This window comes from Micromesistius poutassou, assembly GCF_964030765.1.
Source record: "Micromesistius poutassou genome assembly, chromosome: 7".
NCBI classification, from domain to species: Eukaryota; Metazoa; Chordata; class Actinopteri; order Gadiformes; family Gadidae; genus Micromesistius; species Micromesistius poutassou.
In genome coordinates this window covers 6,929,850-6,952,477 of record NC_140277.1, presented here as the reverse complement: position 1 = coordinate 6,952,477, position 22,628 = coordinate 6,929,850, and the positions used below count along the sequence as shown (strand labels likewise).

Below are 22,628 nucleotides of genomic sequence, written 5' to 3'. Positions count from 1 at the left end.
ACAGTAAATACACATAACGGTAAACAAGATATTAAACACCATAAATACATTTTCTTCCAACTAGTTGAACGCCTTAAAAACTACAGGCCTATAAACAAATCCATAACGTACAATTGTAACAAATGTGTACTCGTTGGCCGTGGCTTTACAATTTAAAGGGCAAGCCCAGTCAGATGTAGGCTTGGCTCGGAAGTCGGATCCTGTTTTCGTTTCTGACTGGCGGAAGAACAGTTATTACAACGTAAAAAAAAAAGCCTTTCGCCTCGTTTATTACTTCGTGCACTTGACCGCTGTCTTTCGTACGGTTATCCAGATGCCAAACAGCTACCCATCCGTACATTATAAAAACGAGTTTTGTTTGTTTTGTTACCTTACGACATACGCGTTTACTTTAAACTGCAGCTCGAATACTTTACATACCAGAAAGACAGTTGTACTATCTGAACTGCTAATAATACTCCACTCCAGCGAGACACGGACCTTGTTGGTTTCCCTCCTCGGCAAAACGGAGACAGATAGCGAGTCCGATCGTTTCCCACACGATGACACGTGGATACGGTCGAGTGGAAATGTGCACATAAGAAGCGGACAAGGCGGTAGAGACGGCAACATGTAGACTTATAGGGTAGGACACTCGTTAAAACGTAAATCCCTCTTATGTCAATCCATTCAGCGCAGCCCACTCTCCCTCGCTCGCTCCCTCTACCAGACGTAACCTACGATCTCCAGCCAACCCGTCGGACTGGAGAGACGAGGCGTACAGAAAACGTGACATGGACTTCTGCTCTCTGCACAAGTCCATGCAGTTTTATTTTCTGCAAACGACAGATGCTTTGAATATTATTTGATCATTATTATTATTATTATAAATTATTTTGATCATTTGATTCGTTTGGTTTCAGTTTCTGTGTTGTTTAGAATACGTGTTAATAACAATGTTATTACAGCGTGAGGGTGTTGTGAATGACAGGTAGGGCCTATAGGGTGACCATTTTGACACCAGCCTTGTTTACTGTCAAAACAAGTCTGCTGAGTCCCATGAGTATAAAACGGTTAACTGAGTTTGCAATTATACAAGTAGTCTGTATTGATCAGCACCGCATCGGTGAAACGTGTATTGAATACAAGTAATTATCCAGAAAAATATATAATGAAGAAAACGAAGAAAAACACGCACATTGATCCTCGCGCGAGAGCACGCGCGCACCCCCCCCCCCCCCCACACACACACGTGCACGCACTCACGCACGCAGACACGTACTCGCGCGCGCGCACACACACACACACGCACGCACACACACACACACACACACACACACACACACACACACACACACACACACACACACACAAACAACAAAACAAACAAAACATATAACTACATTTGAAAAGAAGTATTGCATTTTGAAATCACGATCTATATGATGTACGGATTTCAATTCACTTTTATAGTATTGGTTCTTTATAAAAGCATATTTAGAAACTATTTACTCCATCTACCACATTACCATCACTTTATGAAATAGTGCAGAATCATGAATTATACTTGTTTGATAGGTATATAATAACTATTTAATTGAATCTACATTTAACTAAATCTTTTATCCAAGGAAATACCGTCACCTAGAGGACAGTGGGAGTACTTCTCTGAGTTAAATGAGTACAGAATAAGATGCATTTCAAAAAATTGCATAAGACCAATAAATGATTTATTACAATGTTGTTGAATTTGGAATGCATGTTTAACCTTAATGTAATATGCTTAAAGTGGGACTCTCCTAAGATCAGTCAACGTCGCTCTACAGAACTCCGTCATCCCGATGCGACACTTAAGGAAGGCAAGCGAAGGACACGGTTGTGTTTATGTATGCATCTGCTAGCAAAAACGACACACTTAAACACTAAATTACTGGACTTGTCATCCCATTGTAAACGTAAGAATGGTACAAGTTAAATAGTGACAGGCTAATTTTGAACCTCCGTTCCATGCCGGTGGGATTGAAGACGTTACACCATGTATACTGCTGTGTTTAATTACTAGAGAGGCAGTTACATTTGAACAATTTAGGAGGTTGCGCCCATTCATTGTTCCCATATCAGGTGGATTTGGAATTGGATGGTCAGAGATTGTTACCGCTTTGGTGATTTTTGTAAGTATACAAACATAAAGGCGTTGGGTTAGAAATATGAAGTAGATAACGCCACTGAGCCCTGGGGCAAGACCCTTTACTGCGTGTGTTATAACACTCAAAGTTGTGTATCCTTTAATACGACGTGTTCTATGTTATGAATTCAATATATGAAGTCAGATTGGCGTAGACCTATTTGGAGTAATCTTAAAACGCTATTTGTGAACCTCACACAACTGTGAATTTTGACACTCATCTGACTTCTTACAATCAAGTCATTCACATTTCAAAACGACCTTTGTCCCTTCAAGTGCATTTTATATATAGGCCATTTGACGTTGTGCAGTGAGAGTAAAACTCTTGAGTCTAAGACATTCCTTGTTTTGACATTGCTTTGTGCATTGTGTTTCGTGACTGAAGCACGTCTTTTCTCCTTCTGAGCAGACATGGATGTGTCTTCTTTCTGAGCGTTAAGAATGGCATCGGAGGCCACGGTCTCTACACCTGTTCCCATAAACAACCCTGTCCAGAGAGACTATTACTGGGTTCGATCTTTTGTAGCTGGAGGTAAGATTTCACGTATCATTTATTTATAGCAGTTTTACCACCAGTTAAAACGTTTTGTTGAAGCCATGGTACTATCCGGTATGCCTAGCTGTCTAAAGCATAACCTGGTATGGACAGGTGGGCCTTTATTGTCGTAAAAAATGATGATAGACATGGAATGAAATATAATGCATTGATTATTAAAAGCAATTCGTGAATTATTAAACTGAAGGGTTGGATAGCTGAGCAGGATCATTGGCACATATGCAACTGTTCTTTGTTTTAATGCCACATTTTCATGCAATTGACCTATTGATGGGCAAAAATACGGACACATTGCATTACGAATATAGTCAACTCTGGGTCCAAACCTAACGAACACAACACACCACACATTCAAGAGGGTCAAGATGATCCTCGAGCCCCCCTATCAGTCTGCGGAGAACACTCTGCCACAGCTAGATGGCGAGGACACGCATATCACACAGAAAGACAACACAACCCGGAGGCTCAAGGACAAGAGAACCCTCGATAACCCACACAAAGTCTACCACACACACCTGGCTAGGAAAGAACTATAAGTTTCACATGCACCGGATCACGGGTGCTCTTCTGAAGCAGAACTTCCACGGAAGCGAAGCTACAGACGACTTCAGCGCTGTTAGGGGACATAGAATATTCGATTCCTCACGCTTTATGAATCAGTATTACCTTTGCTACTTTACTCAATAAATCTGAGGCCCTCGTGCTGACAGACTTTATTACCTCTCCGTCTCATTTTATCTGGTCAAGTAACTAGACAGACTGTTTTTCCCAACACTATACAAAAATATATTATTTTGTGTGTGTGTCTGTCTGTCAATCCGTTTTCTGGCCTGGTGTGGATTAGTTCCATAATACCCATTTACTGAGAACAATGTACGCTGGTCTTAATAGTGCCAGCCTGTGTGCTGAACAGCCGTAAGGTACAAGACTGAACAAGGTTGTGCTGCTAACAATACCATCGTTTCTATTTCCCTGTCTCCAAGGTGTAGCAGGATGTTGTGCCAAATGTACCATCGCCCCTCTGGACAGAGTGAAGATTCTTCTTCAGGCCCAGAATCCCCACTACAAACACTTAGGTATTCTGATATAACTTTGGTCTGCTTACAAACATAACGCAGCAGGATGCTGTACTTTCTTCTCTCAATCATGCAATGCTGTGCCTCAAGGTCTTATTTTTGGTCCTTTTTATTTAAGGTGTGATTGAAACGGTCCTCGCCGTCCCGAAGAAAGAGGGCTTCCTTGGTTTTTACCGGGGCAACGGGGCCATGATGGTCAGGATATTTCCCTATGGAGCTATCCAGTTCATGGCTTTTGATAATTACAAAAAGGTACTTCTGTCATCTGGATTAATGAAGATCAACAGCAGAAAAAAATTCTACTCCTATATTCTGACTTTGTATTGTACTTGAAATTTGCAAAAGGTGTGTTGTCTATGTGAAACCTTGTTTTTAACCGTGAGGACCTTCCATTGTATTTTGCAGCTACTGAGTAAACGGCTTGGGATCTCTGGCCACATCCACCGCCTAGTGGCAGGGTCCATGGCAGGTTAGTGAGCAGACTCATTAGAGCTGTCATTGTTTTTGCATTGGCCGCTTGTTGGACAGCAAGGCATCCACCCATACACAAAGTACGAAGACAGTTGTACATATATAAATATTTATAATGCTTTACCCCTCCCAAGTATTAACCACTGACTTGCCTTAAAGAGCAATATGGGTCTTGGTGATCAAACCACCGCAGCTGTCTCTCCTGGCTTCACTGAACCAAGAGTTACCAATGCAAAGTTTCAAAACGGCTTCCTTGTCTGATTCTGCTGTAGGGCAGATAGCGTGGACATGCCTGCCAAAAATATAAACAACAGCAATACAGCACTTTCGTCACAGAATGGAGTTTGTGGACAAGTGAATCGCTGTTATTCTACAAAGACAAAATTGCAAATTGTTTACACTCGTGGCAGGCATGTGCACACTCAATGCTCTTCGGCAAAATCGGGGCAAGGAAGTCATTCTGACCAATTATATTGGTAACACATGTTTCAGTGAAGCCAGGAGATACGGTTTGATCCCCAGTCTTGACTTTTAAGATGTGGATTTAAATGATAAGTAGAGTATGATTAATGTCAAGTTTTGCTTTTTCAAATAGCGTGGGCTGATCATAATGCAGGGACACCATAAATACTTGTGTTGTCTGATGTCCAGGTGCAATAGAAAAACAATGCTTCCCTCCCACTGGTGTTTGCAGGAATAACTGCAGTGATATTCACGTACCCCCTGGATGTGGTCCGTGCCAGGCTGGCCTTCCAGGTTAAGGGAGACCAGCGCTATACCGGCATTATCAACGCCTTCCAGACCATCTACCATAAGGTAACCATAGCCATTCAAACCTTTGCTGCTAGACCATCCCTGCAAGACCCATATCTCCACTTGCCTCTATCTATCGCAAGGCTTTGGTCAAAACTCATCGTCTACCTTGGGTTTCCCTAGGAAGGGGGTGTACCTGGGTTCTACAGAGGACTCACCCCTACTATAATCGGCATGGCTCCTTATGCAGGTGAGTGTCTTTATGTGGTTCATAGATTCTGTGTTCATAGGTTGTAGGAGTACAGCTTCAACTTGTGGGTTGTAATAGTGTAACTATCCTGTGAAGCTAGCTATGAGCGTGTATTATAATTATCCCTTATAGTTTATGGTATGGTTTTAAAGCTAACTGTTAAACCACAACATAGAATTAACATGATAGCACTTAAATCGTCCCCTTTTATAGGTTTAAGCCAAATAGTGACACTGTGAAGGTTGTGGCAGTATATAAGCACTATAAGTGTGTTAACAATCAGGAGCAATGGATTCTCTGACACTACTCCCTTTCTCTAGGTTTCTCGTTCTTCACCTTCGGCACCTTGAAGAGCCTAGGCCTGAAACACTTCCCTGAGATCCTGGGCCGACCGTCCTCAGACAACCCAGAGGTGCTGGTCCTGAAGCCCCACGTCAACCTGCTGTGTGGAGGCGTGGCCGGAGCCATCGCTCAGACCATATCGTAAGTGGGGCAGCGCGTTCTGGGTTGGACGTGAATTGACGAGTTGATGGAATAGTCCTTCGGCAGATACTGTGATTCAAAACTACCTGCGGTGAGTTCAGAACCGTGTCACTAAGGAGCCAAAAGCGGTTAGGCGCTTGCTCCAGGATGCCTAAAAATAGGGAGGGAACCCAGCACCTCTCGGCGTGGAGCCGCTCCACTATCCTGCCCCAAACTTATTTTTGTGTGTGTTGATTTTCATATTGTTTGTACATGAAAGCTTGGAGTTTTTAGTATGGTCTTTTCAGATGTTATCTGAGCCTCTGTTGCTGTGTGTTGTGACCAGCTATCCCTTGGACGTGGCGAGGAGGAGAATGCAGCTGGGGACCGTGCTTCCTGACTCTGAGAAGTGTTCGTAAGTAGCACAGCTTCATCCTCTCCACTTTTAATATGGCTTGGGAGATTTGCTGGTGCAGTGGGAAAGTGACAGTGAACAATTACGTTTTAAATTAAGATGAGGAGTTCAGTCACACATGGTAGGAGCGGACTTGATTTATGATATTGAAGAGCATTCAAAGTAATTTTAGTTTTAAGCCTCTTTGCATGATTCTGCCAGAAATTCCACCCTCTGATCTGTCCTTTACAAAAAGGAGAAATGTATTTATTTATGCCAACTGTGTTTAAAAATTAAAGGTCCCTATATTTGAAAGTCTACTTAAATTACATTTTTTGTACAAATGTGAGAACTGGCACATTAAACATTGAACAATCAGATATACTCCCAATCAGAGATGTATAGTAACGAAGTAGAACTACTTCACTACTGTACATTTTAGTAGTAAGTACTAAAATGCTGTATCTGTACTTTACTGGAGTATTATTTTTTTCTCCTACTTCCACTTTTACTTCACTACATATTTTTGACGAGTTTAATACTTTTACTCCAATACATTTTTCATGTGCTGAATCGTTACTCGTTACAATTATAAAAATGTTATCCCATTGATTTCTGTTGGAAGACTCATTGCTCGTCGGCCGGAAACGGAAAGGGGGGCTTCGGGGGGTTATCTGTCTCAACAGTAGGGCTAAAACCGGATGAAAAGACTACAACCAAACGTAAACAGCCCCCCTTTCCATTTCCGGCCAACAAGCAATGAGTCTTCCAACAGAAATCAATGGGATTTACAAAATGCGATAACAATAGCAATCAAACACGACAGAAACTTTATTTCGCTACTATACTTGATTTGGAACATCAACAAACACCACTAACCATTCGGTGAGTTGCACATTTCTGAAAACAAACGTTTAGGGTTGTTTTAAGGACACGTCGCCAGCCATTCTGAAGCAGGCAGGGGCGATTCTAAATGAGCCAAATACCTGAGACAGGTATTTGGCAATTTTACAATAGTCAAAATGTTCTCTATTTCATCCTAGACAAACCAGAAAGGGGGCTCAATGTTCAAAATACCGGAATTGTCCTTTAACTTACCCATGTTTGTCACTTAGCTGTTTTCTTGGAATACCCCTCTGGCCTTTGAGATGTTTTAGTTGTTTGTTTTTACATAAACACTTGTATGTGGCCTTTGACAGCTTTAAAGGGATAGTTCAGGATTTTGGACATCGGGTCTCATTTCCAAGTGAGCCAGTGTGTTATTTATCATTGGAGCCCGTTTTCAACACTTTTCATTCCTTCTAGTTGCAGAAATCGCTGGTGCTAGGCTAGCGCAAGTCGAGGGGAACTGCTAGCCTGCCAATAAAAACTGTTTTACCCACTCCAAAGTACACCCAATGCAAACCAATTATAATGCCCGACTATTGATGTAAATGTCTGTGTTGATAGAATAATACTAGAAATAAAACTATCCTTTTATCGCAATGATCACATTACGTTTTGGGGGACTACTTTCTCAGCAGCGGCGGAATTTCACTTTGCGCCGGTGTAGCAACCAATTCACTACAGCAGAAGGTAAACAGAGAAGCGCACTCCAGGTAATGTCAGTCTGCTGCTGCCGTAGCTTGCTTCCAATTACAGGGATTATAAACTAAATGCAATGCGATGCAAGGTTAAGTTTATTTCTAACACTATTCTATCAACACAGACATTTACATCGATAGTCAGGCATTATAATTGGTTTGCCTCGGGAGTGGGTAAAACTTGTTTTTATTGGCAGGCTAGCAGTTCCCCTCGAGTTGCGCTAGCCTAGCACCAGCGATTTATGCAACTAGAAGGACTGAATGGAAAGTGTTAAATGGTCTCCAATGATAAATAACACACTGGCTCACTTGGAAATGAGACCCGATGTCCAAAATCCTGAACTATCCCTTTAAGACAGCTCTGTATTGTATTCCTGTCCTTCTGCTGCTACAGCCAAAGGAATTGTGTGTCCTTCAGTTTAAATATTTGAGATAATATAAACAATATGATATTCAAACTTTTGACTGCTTTCTTTCTCTGTTTACACCTAATGCAATTTTTAGCTACTGGGGGACCATAGGGAGGCTAGGCGAACTCAACTTAATGTTAGAAAACCTCATAAAGTGAAATTTTCATGCCATGCCACCATTAAGTACAAAATATTTTGGATACTTTAGTACTTCCACTTAAGTGGGGTGTTTAAAGAACACTTCTACTTCTACTCAAGTCACTTTTTTGATACAGTACTTGTACTTTTACTTAAGTCTGGGTCTTTAGTACTTTATACATCTCTGCTCCCAATGCAGTCTACTGTGCCCAATCACTTAACTGATTTGCATCGATCAATCTATCACTCAAGATGTTCAAAAGTCCATGGGAGATCACCTTTGATCGTTTTTGCCATTTCTTCCTAATTTGAAAGCACCTCTGTCTCCCCCCACCCTCGACCCCCTGTCTCCCAAAAAGCACACTGAGCAAGACCCTGAAGTACGTCTACAACAGCTACGGGGTGAAGAAGGGACTGTACCGAGGCCTGTCTCTCAACTACATCCGCTGTGTGCCTTCCCAGGCTGTGGCCTTCACCACCTACGAGTTCATGAAGCAGGTCCTTCACCTCAACTAGTGGTTGCGCACCGGGACAAAGAAGCCGAACGGACATTCTTAGATTTTTTTCTCTCCATGTCATTACCCAGAATCTAATTATATATGCTTTTGACCCTCTTGGATCAAGGCAGGCAGACTGTAGACGGCAACATAAGGTGAGGCCGGTATAAAATACCGCAACAGTTATGGTAGACGGCATCGCCACCCAGAGTTTAAACATTGTAACTTTCACAAGGTACAGTTATGGACACAGTGTTGTGTACCAGAGGGACCCCAGTGATGTGTTCTTGGTGACCCTTTGGCCCCAAGTCTAGAAGTAAGCCTCTTCCCATTCATCAGACTTCACATTGGCACACAGCACATGGATTTGTGCTGCTGCTGCTGCCCCCTTTCTTAATTTATTGTAATTTTTCAAAGTCAATTATTCTCAGCCTAATGTTCAAAAGGGTGGCTTGGTTTCAGCCATATCTGTGTGATGGACGGATGGGTTGCTATAGATACGGCAGGGATAAACAACCATGTGCAGTTGCGGATGGCCTAGCGTCCCACCGACGGATGAGGTGGGTTTGTGCTCTATGAGTCGCACAGTCCAGACCGAGTCAAGGTCTTTCACAACTGGCAATAATGTGTTGTAGGAACACTCAAACAATAACACCTGATTTAGCATTTAGGTTTGGTACTAACTTAATGATGACTAGTTTGAAAGATTGCAGGATGTCCGTTGCTCATTTAAGGAAGTGTGTGGGTGGGTGGGTGGGTGGGTGAGTGTTTGTGTGTGTGTGTATATCTGTGTCCTTGTGATGAAACGCTGGGAGAGATTTAGGGTCCAATAGCTTTCAGACATATTATTATGGCTTTTTGAAAGCTTAATAATAATAATTCATTTAGTTTCAGTCTTTATCCCCATCTCACGTACCACACCTTTATAGGCCCTCGAGTAGGGGCCGTCTGGTCTCAGTTTAATCTATCATCTCATTGGTTCTGCATGCTGAACAAGGGTTTCATTATACAGGGAAGCTTTGGACTGACTTTTATGAGCGATGGCAGAATGGTCAGTGAACTATACATTTTAAGGCAACAAAGATGGTCGTTCTACTGTTGACAAAGATTAAACAGGTTGTGTATGGACGTTGTGATATATATATATATATATATATATATATATATATAAATAATTTTTTTCTGCAATTATCAGGGTTGTTTTTGTTTGTGATTCGATGATGCAGTCTGGTGGGACTATGTTGATATGCTATTATAGCTGTTGAATTACAATATTTTAGTCAAAAGGATTGAAAAGAAATTATAGATTTGCACTTCCACACAGTGTCCCCTGCCTTTTTACTTATTGACTTGGCAAACTGTAGCCACTGAGTGGCAGTGTTTAATATAGATGGTGTTTACTATCAGAGATTATTGAACAAATGTTTCAGTTATGTCAGTTAACAACAAAAACAAAGAGCATGGACTGATAGTGGTACATGGGCCTCTTATTTACCCTTGATACCGAACTGTCAGAACAGTGACGGGTAAGGTGAGGTGGTCTGTAATAGGCACATATGGCAGTGAATGTACTTTTTGTCGTTCAAATGTACACATTTTTAGTGTAGAGTTTGTAAACGTCATCAGCTGATTGCAAGCAGCGAGTTTTAGATCAATGTATGATCTTAATCTGACTTAGTACCTAAGTGTAATTTGACATACTACAGCATGAAATTATGTCATGATCCATAATCACTCTCCGTAATCCATTTCTTGTTTTATCAGTTTATTTTCCGGTTGGCATACTAAGAAAATTGTCATACTGTCAAGTGCATTCTGTTGTTATTTTAATTTGATTTCAGGTTTTTTGTGTTTGAATTGTATGTAGGCCTATTAAAATGGATGGTTGAAATGTCTTTGCATGTAAAATGCAATTCAAAGAAAGAATTTTGTTCTTCAATTATGTTTTGATTTAAAGCAATACCATCACTCAAGCAGTGTGATGTCGTTAGAAATTATGATATAAAAGAACATTTGAAAACTCAGGACTAAGGTTTTTTTAGTTTTAGCACAGTGTTTTTTTTTTTTTTTAAGGTTATCTATTAGTTTTTTAGTGTAGTTCCTTAAATCATTATGGTGCTTTTTAGGTTTAAAAGAAGATCCAATTAGGTATTTGAATGAATCAATTGTTGTAGCATGTTTACAAGAGTCTCCTGCTTAAAACCGACTAACCTTTCTGATCAACCAATTGATTTAATAAGGGGCTTATGTATGATATGGAATTTTCCATAGTCTTAATGGAATCACATTGGCCACAGATGACCGTATAAGAGTCATTTGCGATCGGATACATTACACCTGTGTCTTGTGCCAGCTTTTGCCTCTACAGCAAGTTTATGTTTACCTTCATCTTTCATTCTGGTGGTGCAATGATTTCAGTCACCTAACTTACATACATGATTTTCAACCTATTTCAAATAGAAATGTTGTGTATTCGTTATTTTTGTTATTTTCAATCCTACCAATGCGCCTGTTTGTTTTGTTTTGCTTTGACTGCTCATTGTAAACACTTATTTTGGGAGAAATTAATCAGGTTTAATGTATAACCTAAATGTAAATGTACATCATGGTTGGATGTAGTGCTTTAAGTTTAAAGCATAAGTATTGGAACATACACCCATCAATAAAATGCCTTCCAATACATTATGATTTGTATTCTATTTGTAAGGCATATACAGTACATATAGACAAACTGCTTTCAAATGAATATTTTCTGGGTCATAACAATTCTTACATCTGATTTGTGACTTGCTGACGATCTCATCTTGTCAAAGTGCCAATCCACAACTCCTTTTTTTTTTTTTTTTTTAGAGATATTAAACAGTTAGTATAGCTCAGGGTTGCAACAGCAAAATTCTCTCCTCACTAAAGACAACTTTACTTAATACTTCAATTACCAACCAACTACAAATAGCTGGTGCCTTGGCAACAATAAATCAGTGTTGTAATGATTCAAGTACGATGTGTGGGGTATGTCATAAAGTAGAGTGAAGTTAATCAACCATGGCTAAACATACATTGAAGGTTCCCTGGCCTGTACAGAGCCAGAGACAGTGAGCTGGCATTTGGACATCTCTTAAATATTTAATGACCGGTGATTCATATCCAGCTAACCACCCCACTCAGCCAGGCCTGCAATAGAGGGAGACCGCAACCAAAGAAATAACTGGCATATAAAAAAAAAGTGACCAATGAATGATAATCCTGTCAGAAGGGATCGATTGGATTCAGAAACATTTTACAAACCTTTTCTCAAAGTTGTATAAATCATGATTATAGATGTCATAATATTGTGGTAATTGGATTGTCTTCATATTTATTCAACTCAACACTGGAGATTACTCATTAGTAACTTTGATTAACACTAACATTCATGTCTCCCAATCAAACGCCACACCTGGCCAGTGAATGTGCAAGGTGTGCCTTGCTCAAATCAAATAAACACATTGCTCGCCGCTTGTGTTTACACTAGAAACATCCCTAGCTACAAGGTGATACATTTGTCAATCATTGACTGAACAAAATGCTAGTATTGGGTTATCCTCACCTCGCATGTTTGGTAGTTCCTCTATGAAGAAGCGAGACTAATTTGAATCACTATCTCGTATTTGCATCTAGTGCTTCTTCCTCATTTGACTTGTAAATATGATGTGTGAAATATTTCACAGATATTTCAATAGAAACAGCAATATCCATTTCACCCTGGCCTCAAAGGAATTTATTGGAGTATTTACTTTTTCACAACTAAGTCTAACTGGAGCAAGGAGTCCTATTACTCTATTATATTCTGTTTGAATGCACGTCACACTGACCTAGTTGATTTTCAAAGAGAACAATTTTTTTTTTTTACGAAACGTGGGACTGCAGTGTAGATTACATCTCAGGCCAGTAATATACACACACACACACCCACACGCATAAATAAAGGTGATGAAGAAGGGGGAGGGGAGATTGAGCAAGGCATTTCAGGAACAGATGCAAGAGAAGTGCATACGTGTATATTTCCTGTACTTAGAGAGCACTAAGAAAAATATCTTGCTTAGGCTCCCTTTTTGTGACTGTTTTTGGATCTTCAGATTTCCCCCCCTCCAGCTTCGTGCCAACCCCATTGGAGGTCATGCCTTCCTACACGGTGACTGTGGCCACCGGCAACCAGTGGTTTGCGGGCACAGATGACTACATCTACATAACACTGATGGGCACGGAGCAGTGCAGCGAGAGGACCCTCCTGGACAAACCTATGTACAACGATTTTGAGAGAGGATCGGTGAGTTTATGTTGGAGAATCAGAATGCTGCAGTCATGTCCATGCATGTCAGGTATTCATGTGCATTTTTCTCTTAAGCATTTATACATGGGGCAAACAAATGCAAACGTCTCTGTTGGTATTTGTTTGGTGAAAGGGGTGTGAAGTGTACAAATGAGGAACAAGAAATGTAGCTCTGCCGCTGAAATGGATGCTTTTCCATTGCAAAATGAACAACCGCAACAACAATTCCAATGGACTATTAGTTGTGCATGTTGTGTCTCATTCTAGGAAGCCACGTTAGTAATCAATCATCCATATTCAACGCTAAACTTAACCAGATTTTAATCTTTAATGTTCATATTTCATATTCTTCAAAGAGGAAAAAAAGTTCCAATCAGTTTAGATTGGAAATGGATGGGGAAATAAAGTTAACATTTTCATCATAGATACACATAATGTATATACCTACAAATATCACAGCATTGAACCCTTAGACCTGCTTCTTGAAAACTCATAATCTGCTCCAAATATGCCAGAATGTATTAACAAACTGAAAATGTTCATAATTACCACCAACTGACCAACTTCCTCTTTTTAGAAGAGGGTTACTTGGGTGTATTTGGGCTTACTGGTGAATGGTTTCAGGTTGATTCCTATGATGTTACCGTGGGTGAGGAACTGGGCGAGATCGTGCTGGTGAAGATTGAAAAGAAGAAGTACTGGGTGCAGGACGACTGGTACTGCAGGTACATCACAGTCAAGACCCCGGGGGGCGAATACCTGGAGTTCCCCTGCTTCCGCTGGCTGGTGGACGACAAGGAAGTGGTGCTCAGAGATGGACGAGGTACATAGACACCTGTGGACCTGTGATAGTCCGGTCTACCTCGTCAAAAGTGACAGCTATTTACATTAACTTTTTTTTTTTTAGCAATCTCTCTAACGCTTAGAACAATCAAATCAAAGCATTTAATCGAAATGGTCAAGTACAAGACAAGATCACAAGATAAGTCTGTTTCGGTTTATTTTGTTGTGGTGTAGTGGTTTACACAATACAGTATATTACATTTCTAAATTCTACAAAAACAGTATAGCTCAAAAAATAAAGTATGTTCTAAAAACCTAGAGCTAAAGAACACACATCAGCCTTAATTTGGTCACATCTTGGATGAATAAATACCTATATGGTCACCTTTGACCACATTCTTTCAGGTTTATATAAGGAATGATGATGAGTATTTCAGTTCAATGCAGCGTTTCCTAAACCTGTGTCTCGCTTTCAGCACGTTTGTGTCAGGACGACAAGAGGATGATTGCCAAGCAGCACCGACAGCAGGAACTGGACATGCGACGTAGGTTGTACAAGTAAGATCAAGTTGGCTTTACCTTAACTTTGAGCGATTCTTCAAACTGACTGGCTCGGAAGATTGATTTAGATCCTTAAGCGATAAGATAAGATAAGATAATCCTTTATTAGTCCCACAGTGGGGAAATTAGCAGTGTTACAGCAGCAAAGAGCAAAGACGATAGTGCAAATAAAGAAATAAAGACAACAATAAAGACATAAAGATGACTTACTGTTCTTTTCAGATGGAAAGAGTGGCAACCAGGCTTTCCAATGAGCATAGATGCTGCCAGACACAAGGACTTGCCCAGGGACATCCAATTTGACAGCGAGAAGGGAGTGGACTTTGTACTGAACTACAGTAAAGCGTAGGTGCTCGCTTTACCTCTCTACCTACATCCATTGGAGCTGGCACAACCCTTTCAAACAAATGTTACAAATGGTTATTTCCAACTTTCCTGTTTCCATGTTAATAAAATTGTCAATTTCTATTTTCTTGACAGTGGTAGCCAGGTAGAGGAACAATGCATTATTGTTTTGCTATCATATTTGCATTTGTACATTTGTGATGCAACACGTGTCCGACTATATATCGGATACGCTTTCAATGTGCTGCAGCCTATACTGCCTCAATAAGCAAGCTAGAGTTGCCTGGTATGTGATGGAATTTTATCATATAACGTGCTGTTGCATGCAATCTGAAACCCATCATTTGGGAGGTATTTGGGGCTGAGTAGACTGGGCTTGTGTGCAATCATGTCAAGTCGATTTTTATCCAGTATACATTCAGGATTCTAGCAACTGTGAAAATAAAGTCAAATAGCGTCCAGCCATTTTCAAGTTGTTGGGCAAGAATTTACAGCTTCTTGTCCAAACAATAAACAACAACAACAACAAACAATAACAAAAGCTGTGTACACATGGAAGTTAGGAATCCCTTTTTTTTCTTAACGGCCATGAAAACATGGAAGCATGGATGGGTTTCCATCCATGCTTTCTACATCTGGAAACCCATCCATCCTAACTAGGTAACTGGGGTTCCATCTGGGTGGTAACCTAGATGGAAACCCAGTTACCTAGTTAGGTAAGCAGATCCTATATCTGGTATAATTGGGCGTGTAACCCATAACTGAAATGTCCTTCTTTGGTAGTTAGTAGTCATTTTCTTGTGACTATGATTCAATCAGTTTTGTATATAAGGGACTTTGCCCTGTCGATGGGGTTGCACCAACGTTTGCATCCAAAATCGACTGTCAAATATCTCCAACTTCAGACGACCCCAAAGTTGGGAAAGATGAGGCAGCAATGATGAGGATTGACGTTGTTTGCCGGTGCTTACGCTCTATGCCCTGTCTCTCCAGCATGGAGAACCTGTGTGTGAACCAGTTCATACACATGTTCCAGTCCTCCTGGAACGACTTCAGCGACTTTGAGAGGATCTTTGTGAGGATTAAGAACACAATCTCAGGTTGGTTTCCCGCATGACTGAACAACTGTTGTTTTTCCTCATTCTTCTACACTTTTCTTGCCTCAAGGCTAGGATGTGTTGTATCATGAAAAGGGCTACATGAATAAAAGTCCAAGGGAAATGAATAGCCCATCCTCTATTTACATTATAAATAATACTGCATTCCATGCTTCAGAGTACGTCATGGAGCACTGGAAGGAGGACTTCATGTTTGGCTACCAGTTCCTGAATGGGTGCAACCCAGTGGTGCTCAAAAAGTGCACCAAACTCCCAGAAAAGTTCCCCGTCACCCATGAGATGGTGGCTTTCTGCCTGGAGAGAGACCTTACCCTGGAAGAAGAACTAGAGGTACTCACAGGTCAACTCTGCACTGGAGCCTTCCCATACTAGCTCGCCATTCTCACGCTTCAACTCTCCCTGCCTTTGTTTTTGATGAAGATAGAAGGTAAGGTAGATGGTGGTATAAGAACACCGTGTTTCATTTCTCATATTATCATAGCGCATCGGAAATCAAACATATCCTTAGCATATAGGGAGTTGTAAGAACTGGTTTCCTCATTTCTAACCTTAAACCTCCTAAAAAAGACAACCACCAAGATGTGGCAGGGTGGAGGAGCGACCCTCTGATGTGAGCGTGTGTTCTGCTCTGCAGGCGGGGAACATCTACATAGCGGACTACGAGGTGCTGGAGGACATCACTCCCAATGGCACGGATCCCTGCACGATGCAGTACCTGGCCGCACCCATCTGCCTGCTCTACAGGACGGTGGGGAGCAAGATCCTCCCCCTGGCCATCCAGGTACCATGTGGACGGGCCAGAGATGAACAACAACACCACACATTTGAGGGTTTATTGATAAAGCAGAAGCAGGGGAAAGTCCTCTTGCTCAGGGATGACTGTTGCCATTGGGGATCGAACCCAGTAGCCCTTGGCACCCATATAATTTTACTCCTTGACCTAGATGAAAGGTTCTGGGTTCAAACCCCAATATCTGTCGTCTTCCAGCACTGGCATCCCAGAGCAAGATTCCCTAATCCTTACATGCTCCTGAATGTGAATATGCATCCAAATAAACCCACAATAAGTTGTATAAAAGTGTCCGCTGAATGACTAAATAGCAAAATAGTAACATCATCTTCTATCTCCATCTTATTGTTCCTCTTTCCTTCCTTCATCTTTTCCCCTCCCAGCTGAGTCAGGTTCCCGGCAAGAAGGCCCCCATCTTCCTGCCCAGCGACAGTCCGGACGACTGGCTGATTGCCAAGATCTGGGTGCGCTCGTCCGACTTCCACGTGCATCAGACCCTCACTCATCTCCTGAGGACCCACCTGATGTCCGAGGTGTTCGGAGTGGCCATGTTCCGTCAGCTGCCCGCCGTCCACCCCGTCTACAAGGTGATCCCCCATCGTCCTTAGTCGCTCTAACAGATCGATTTTTGCTTTGTTCCATTCTATTCACATGAGAAATGTTGGGAGTCACAGCAGAAGTACAGGACAGGAGTAGTTAAGAAGAAAGAGATAAAGTGAATAGAATCAAATGATGAGTATGAGTATCATGGTAATGATAACATAGTAATGTAGTGTATAGTACTAAAATCATAGCCAAAGAACTACAAAAAAATGAGCAGAGATCTAAAACAAATACAGCAAAATTCTTTCTACACACAATGAGCTGCAGAAATAAAATATAAATGCACAATGTAAACGTAAACAACAGTGTGTCTGAGGTGGTCCCATGTGCTTGAAGGCCAGACTGAACAGATCGTCTCAGGTGACGGGGTGGTCCACTCATGTTCTGTATGGTTGTTCCTCATCACTTACAGCTGCTTGTGCCACACATCCGCTACACCATCGCCATCAACACCAAGGCCCGGGAACAGCTCATCTGCAAGTGCGGCATCTTCGACAAGGTGAGTGTCAGCCAAATCCTGTGAGGGAAAACCTTGGCGCCTGAAAGAAAAGATGAGTTTTTTTTATTTTCATGTACTCGAGCATGTCAGTAATTCTGTAACTGGTTTTCGGATTGAATTCCCTCTTGGCACATTGTTCTCAGGAATGATGAAATCTTTTCTTAAGACACATACAGTCGCAGTGTTGTAAGACTCCTTCGATAAAAAGAATGCACCAAATGGTACATGTTATCAAACTTATTCTTTACATGGTTTTACATTAAGGGCAACGACATCAGGGGCGCCACGGTGGTTCACTGGGTAGAGCGCCTACCATTAAGGCTCTGTCCTTAATGCAGCGACCCGGGTTCTATTTCTGCCCGTGGTCATTTACTGCATGTCCTCCCTTCTCTCTCTCTCTCTCCTGTATCATCCTGGCTAACTCTTCATGAGTAAAAAGCATACAAACGCAAAAAACAACAACATCATCATCAACATTTGAGATGATGCACGTCCACAACTCCATGTTGTCTGTTGTGTTCCCCTTTCCTCCAGGCCAATGGCACAGGCGGAGGTGGGCACGTCCAGCTGATCCAGAAAGCCATGAAGACCCTCACCTTCAGGTCTCTGTGCTTCCCTGACTCCATCAAGGCCCGCGATATGGAGAGTGTGGACGAACTGCCCACTTACTTCTTCAGAGATGATGGCAACAAAGTATGGGACGCCACCAAGAGGTCTGTTAACAAACAGTTCAGATTTATCGATGAGAATTTGCTATTAGGTGAATACTTTAATCAGAAGTGTCCGGAAACACCCACGGGTGCATAGATTAACCCTGGTGGTGTTAATGCAATGCTCTGCAAAAACGAATGATGCAGAATCACCATCTAATATATATTATCTAATGAATATAGATGTTTATGTGTGAATGTACTTTAGGTATGCAAAGAGGGGGAGAGAGGGAGAGAGAGAGAGAGGGAGAGAAAGAGAGAGCAAGAGAAAGAGAGAGAGAGAGAGAGAGAGAGGAAATTAAACTAAACAAGGGTCAGAAATGAATAGAGCCGTTTAGTGACGCAAAGGGGAAGTTTAAATGAGAGCATGTCTTGAGATTTCCGTCTGAATCTATTTAATGCTGTCTTTTTTTCTAGCTTTGTGTCAGATGTGGTGAACATTTACTATGCCAGCGATGATGTCCTACAGAAAGACGAGGAGATCCAGGCCTTTGTTAAAGACGTGTTCAACTTCGGCATGCAGGGCTTTGAATGCTGTGGTACGTATTAACATAGACTGCAGACAGCTGTTAATGATAATGACAATGATATTCGTCTGATTTATTCTAGGATAATCTCATAGCGGGTCATATTTAAAAACCCATTTCAGTCATGGTGGACCAGGGGGTTGGAGCTATGAATGCTTAACAGCAAGAGTGCGATGGAGTCATTGGAGTTTTCTCTACAGGCCTGCTTACATTTCACCACCACCACCTCCACCACCGGACATGTGCTTTGTGCAAGGGCATAAGGCCACAAGTGCGCTTGCAAAACGATGGTTGCTGCCTGCTTCCTCCATCCCCAGACTATTGAACTCATTTCCTATTCTGTTTGTCTTCCATCATGTACGTTCCAGAGTTCCCCAAGTCCCTGAAGACTCTGGAGGAGCTGACTGAGTATCTGACTGTGGTCATCTTCACAGCCTCCTCCCAGCATGCTGCTGTCAACTTTGGACAGGTACTTAATGTAGTACACGCACACACACGCACACGCACGCTGTTTGTAGATCTTTCCCCATGACAGACGGGAAAGTGGTTATATTAAAATAAAGTGTTTCTACATGTGTTTCTGTAGTGCTCCACAGGGGAGCATTGCACTCGGATACGCTGTTCAATGATGTTTACTCATGCCCTAAACTAAGAGATGATCGAGCATAGTACAAGGTGCAAGGCCAAGCCACCCTCTGACCCCCCTCCCCTGCCCATTGTGTACCTTGCAGTACGACTGGTGCTCCTGGATCCCCAACTCCCCCTCCACCATGCGCCGGCCCCCACCCACCGAGAAGGGAGTAACGGATATCAAGCTGATCATAGAGAGCCTCCCCGACCGCGGGCGGTCCTGCTGGCACCTGGGGGCCGTGTGGGCCCTCAGCCAGTACCAGGAGAACGAGGTACAGAGGGAGGGGGGATGGGGTGTATGAAGACCTTCATCCCCGGTGTCAAAGCATTTCTGGACAGTGGACAGTTTGTCACGGCACTTTTGCTCCATCAGATCAATGAAGCTGCAAACTTATATTTTCCAGTACAACACAAGTCATCGGTGACTGAAACTTCACAAATGTGCTCCCCCGCTTAACAAAGTGACAAACCCCCGCAGCTTTTACTTTTGCAACACTTTTTGCGATAAATGTGTTGCAAAACTTTCACTTAGAAACTACGGGAGGGGGGGTCAGATATCAAAGATGAAGCATTCTTTTGCTCTGCTGTCTCAAATGCCAAGTGGTATTCACGTTGAGGTATGTTGTTGATAACTAAGTTGTTGATAACTTATTTAAAACTAATAATGGTTTAGCTTCAAAAGGCATCTTAGAAAATGTGACTTAATATATCTTTAAATAAGTAAATGACTGCGCTCAATGTGATTCGTCTGGGTATGGGTAAAAGACACTTAGATAGAACTCATAAAGTTGAAGGCACCTGAAACTGTGCTTACTTTCTAAACATTAATGTAGCGGACCTCATCAGAATTTCCTGTTCCGAAGAACAATGAACAAATCATTTCGGGAGTGGTTAAGAATATTGTGTCCGTACAATATGTTAATGTTCGTGTTTAGCATACAGGCTGTGACATGCATGTCACAGAAAATGAAATGATGGCCAGATTCCGTAAACAAGCGAATATATGCACATATGACAACTGGGGGATTACGCACAAAACTTAATTATTAAGCTAAATGTTTGAAATAGATTATTCCTTAACCAGAAAATACCCTGGCACCGCCAGACGAATTCCAAACGAGAATTACTCTGAAACCTCTCCACTCATTTCTGATTTCCAAAGGGTGTCAGCAATGGGCGCACACCAAAATGCTTCTGGACACTATTGGATAGGCCTACAACCAACCATAGCAAAAAAACGGGTGATGCATCACTGAACGACGAAAAAACATATTTCTCTAAATCTTAAGTGGAGTCGTTTGTTAATCTTTAAGTTAAAATATATCGTCCGGTTTGCTAAATACTGTCTTGATAGTGTCATCAACAGACTGTTCTACATCAGCGGCAGCCATCTCTATTGTTGTAGAAATGCCTCTACGGCGCGCCTGCAACTTCCTCGTATTTTTCCCACCTCATGTAAGATAAACGGTTGTGATTGGTCTGCCTATTTCGTACCAGGCAGAAAAACATTAATTGGAAGCTGGGAAAGACCTTATCTGCAGAGCAAACGTTATATGAACTTATGCGAGCATCCCCCTTTATATTCTCTCAAAACATTAAAGTGCATTGAAAGCTCTAAAAACAGTTAAAACACACTCTGTTGAGTTACACAAAACGTTGATATAAAACGCATTTACAGTTCAGAAATGTTGAGATTAACCATACCGGCGGTTTGCAGAAACATACAAATACCAACATTCTTCTGGTGACTGGGTTGCCATAACTTTTACCATAACAGGTTTGACTCACTTCCACACCTAAAAGTGCAAGTTTTGCAACAGATTTATCACAGAATGTGTTGCAAAAGATAAGGAGTGCAGATTTGTAATTAGTTATATGGGAGAGCACATTTGTGAAGTTGCAGTGACCAATCAGAATTGTGCAACTGCTAAACCCATTTATGTCTGTGTGTTAAAGCAAACCACAACATGAATGGGCTCAGCTGTTCAGCTTTATTGTGGTCCTCTTTCACGGAATGAGGAAACCATTTAATTAATGTAAAGATCACATTCATGTAAAAGTGACTCACATTCAGAATCAGGGTGTGTGAATATTTTCCATCTGCAAATTTTTCCACATTGCAAGTTAAAAGAATATCCGTAAGCCCTCACATGTTTTGAGACAAGTGAAAATGAGAAGAACATTCTAGTCCACTGTCTAGGCAGGTTTATCCATCATACTTCTGCCATTATAAGGTTGATTTCTAAATAAACAAATCAACGTCACACTTGGTGGTAAACTATGGCCCTTAAATGTTCTTCACGTTCATATAAAAATCTTGTGTCAGAAAATCATCGTCCAAGTCCTTACACAAGTGTTCTACCACTGCCTGGTTCATGGCTTGCCTCTCTGCTCCTCAGCTGTACCTGGGCATGTACCCTGACGAGCACTTCATCGAGCAGCCGGTGAAGCAGGCCATGCAGAAGTTCCGGAAGGTCCTGGCCGAGATAAGCACGATCATAAAGCTGAGGAACGAGGGGAAGAAGCTGCCATACTACTACATGTCACCAGATAAGATCCCAAACAGTGTGGCCGTGTGAAGGACCACAATGTTCTTCCGAGAGTGGGAGAGAAGATGTTTCCTTTTAGTTTTTTACATATAAAGGATCTTTGGTAGAAATGATTTGAGAATTTCTTCGTTGCCAAATGTGCTATTATTGTAGAATTATAGTACAGGTGCTTTTATTCCGCTTTTTTTCTAATAATAGCATATTTTACCTTTGGAATAAACAATGGTTCTGCGAGTGGCTTTGATTTAACCACGTCGGTTATGACTCTTAAGTTATTTAAAAAAAGTTATTCAATCCATGAATGTCCAAACATTCATCCAATCACCAAACAATAACGTAAAATGAGTAAAGATATTGAGAGCAAAATGGAAAATACATTTCAAGTGAGACCTAAAGAATAAAACGGATGCTGTTCTTAAATTCTTTAGAACCATTTACAACTCCTTTAAA

The 22,628-nt window shown here is 41.5% G+C and overlaps 2 protein-coding genes across 3 annotated transcripts in view; one reads left to right on the top strand and one right to left on the bottom strand.

Annotated features, from left to right (window-relative positions):
• The window catches only part of tet1 (tet methylcytosine dioxygenase 1), a 32,116-nt gene extending 31,433 nt beyond the window's left edge, over positions 1–683 (bottom strand). The window contains exon 1 of one of the 2 annotated variants that reach the window (XM_084470069.1): positions 421–683. The gene's annotated coding sequence lies outside the window, so the exon portion shown is untranslated. The remainder of the gene's footprint in view (positions 1–420) is intronic. The other variant, XM_084470068.1, reaches the window with a different exon arrangement.
• A 1,170-nt stretch (positions 684–1,853) lies between these two features.
• Positions 1,854–22,255, top strand: LOC311350330 (polyunsaturated fatty acid 5-lipoxygenase-like). The gene is given in 23 exon segments (XM_084470335.1): positions 1,854–2,150; positions 2,550–2,696; positions 3,704–3,796; positions 3,915–4,048; positions 4,202–4,265; positions 4,962–5,083; positions 5,204–5,270; positions 5,591–5,753; positions 6,079–6,148; positions 12,950–13,060; positions 13,688–13,886; positions 14,323–14,404; positions 14,630–14,752; positions 15,746–15,852; positions 16,028–16,200; positions 16,505–16,651; positions 17,044–17,247; positions 17,676–17,762; positions 18,297–18,475; positions 18,890–19,011; positions 19,368–19,468; positions 19,731–19,901; positions 22,029–22,255. Coding segments are annotated over 22 exon segments (2,790 nt in total). The 5' UTR covers positions 1,854–2,150; positions 2,550–2,605; the 3' UTR covers positions 22,209–22,255.
• The last annotated feature ends 373 nt before the right edge of the window (positions 22,256–22,628 follow it).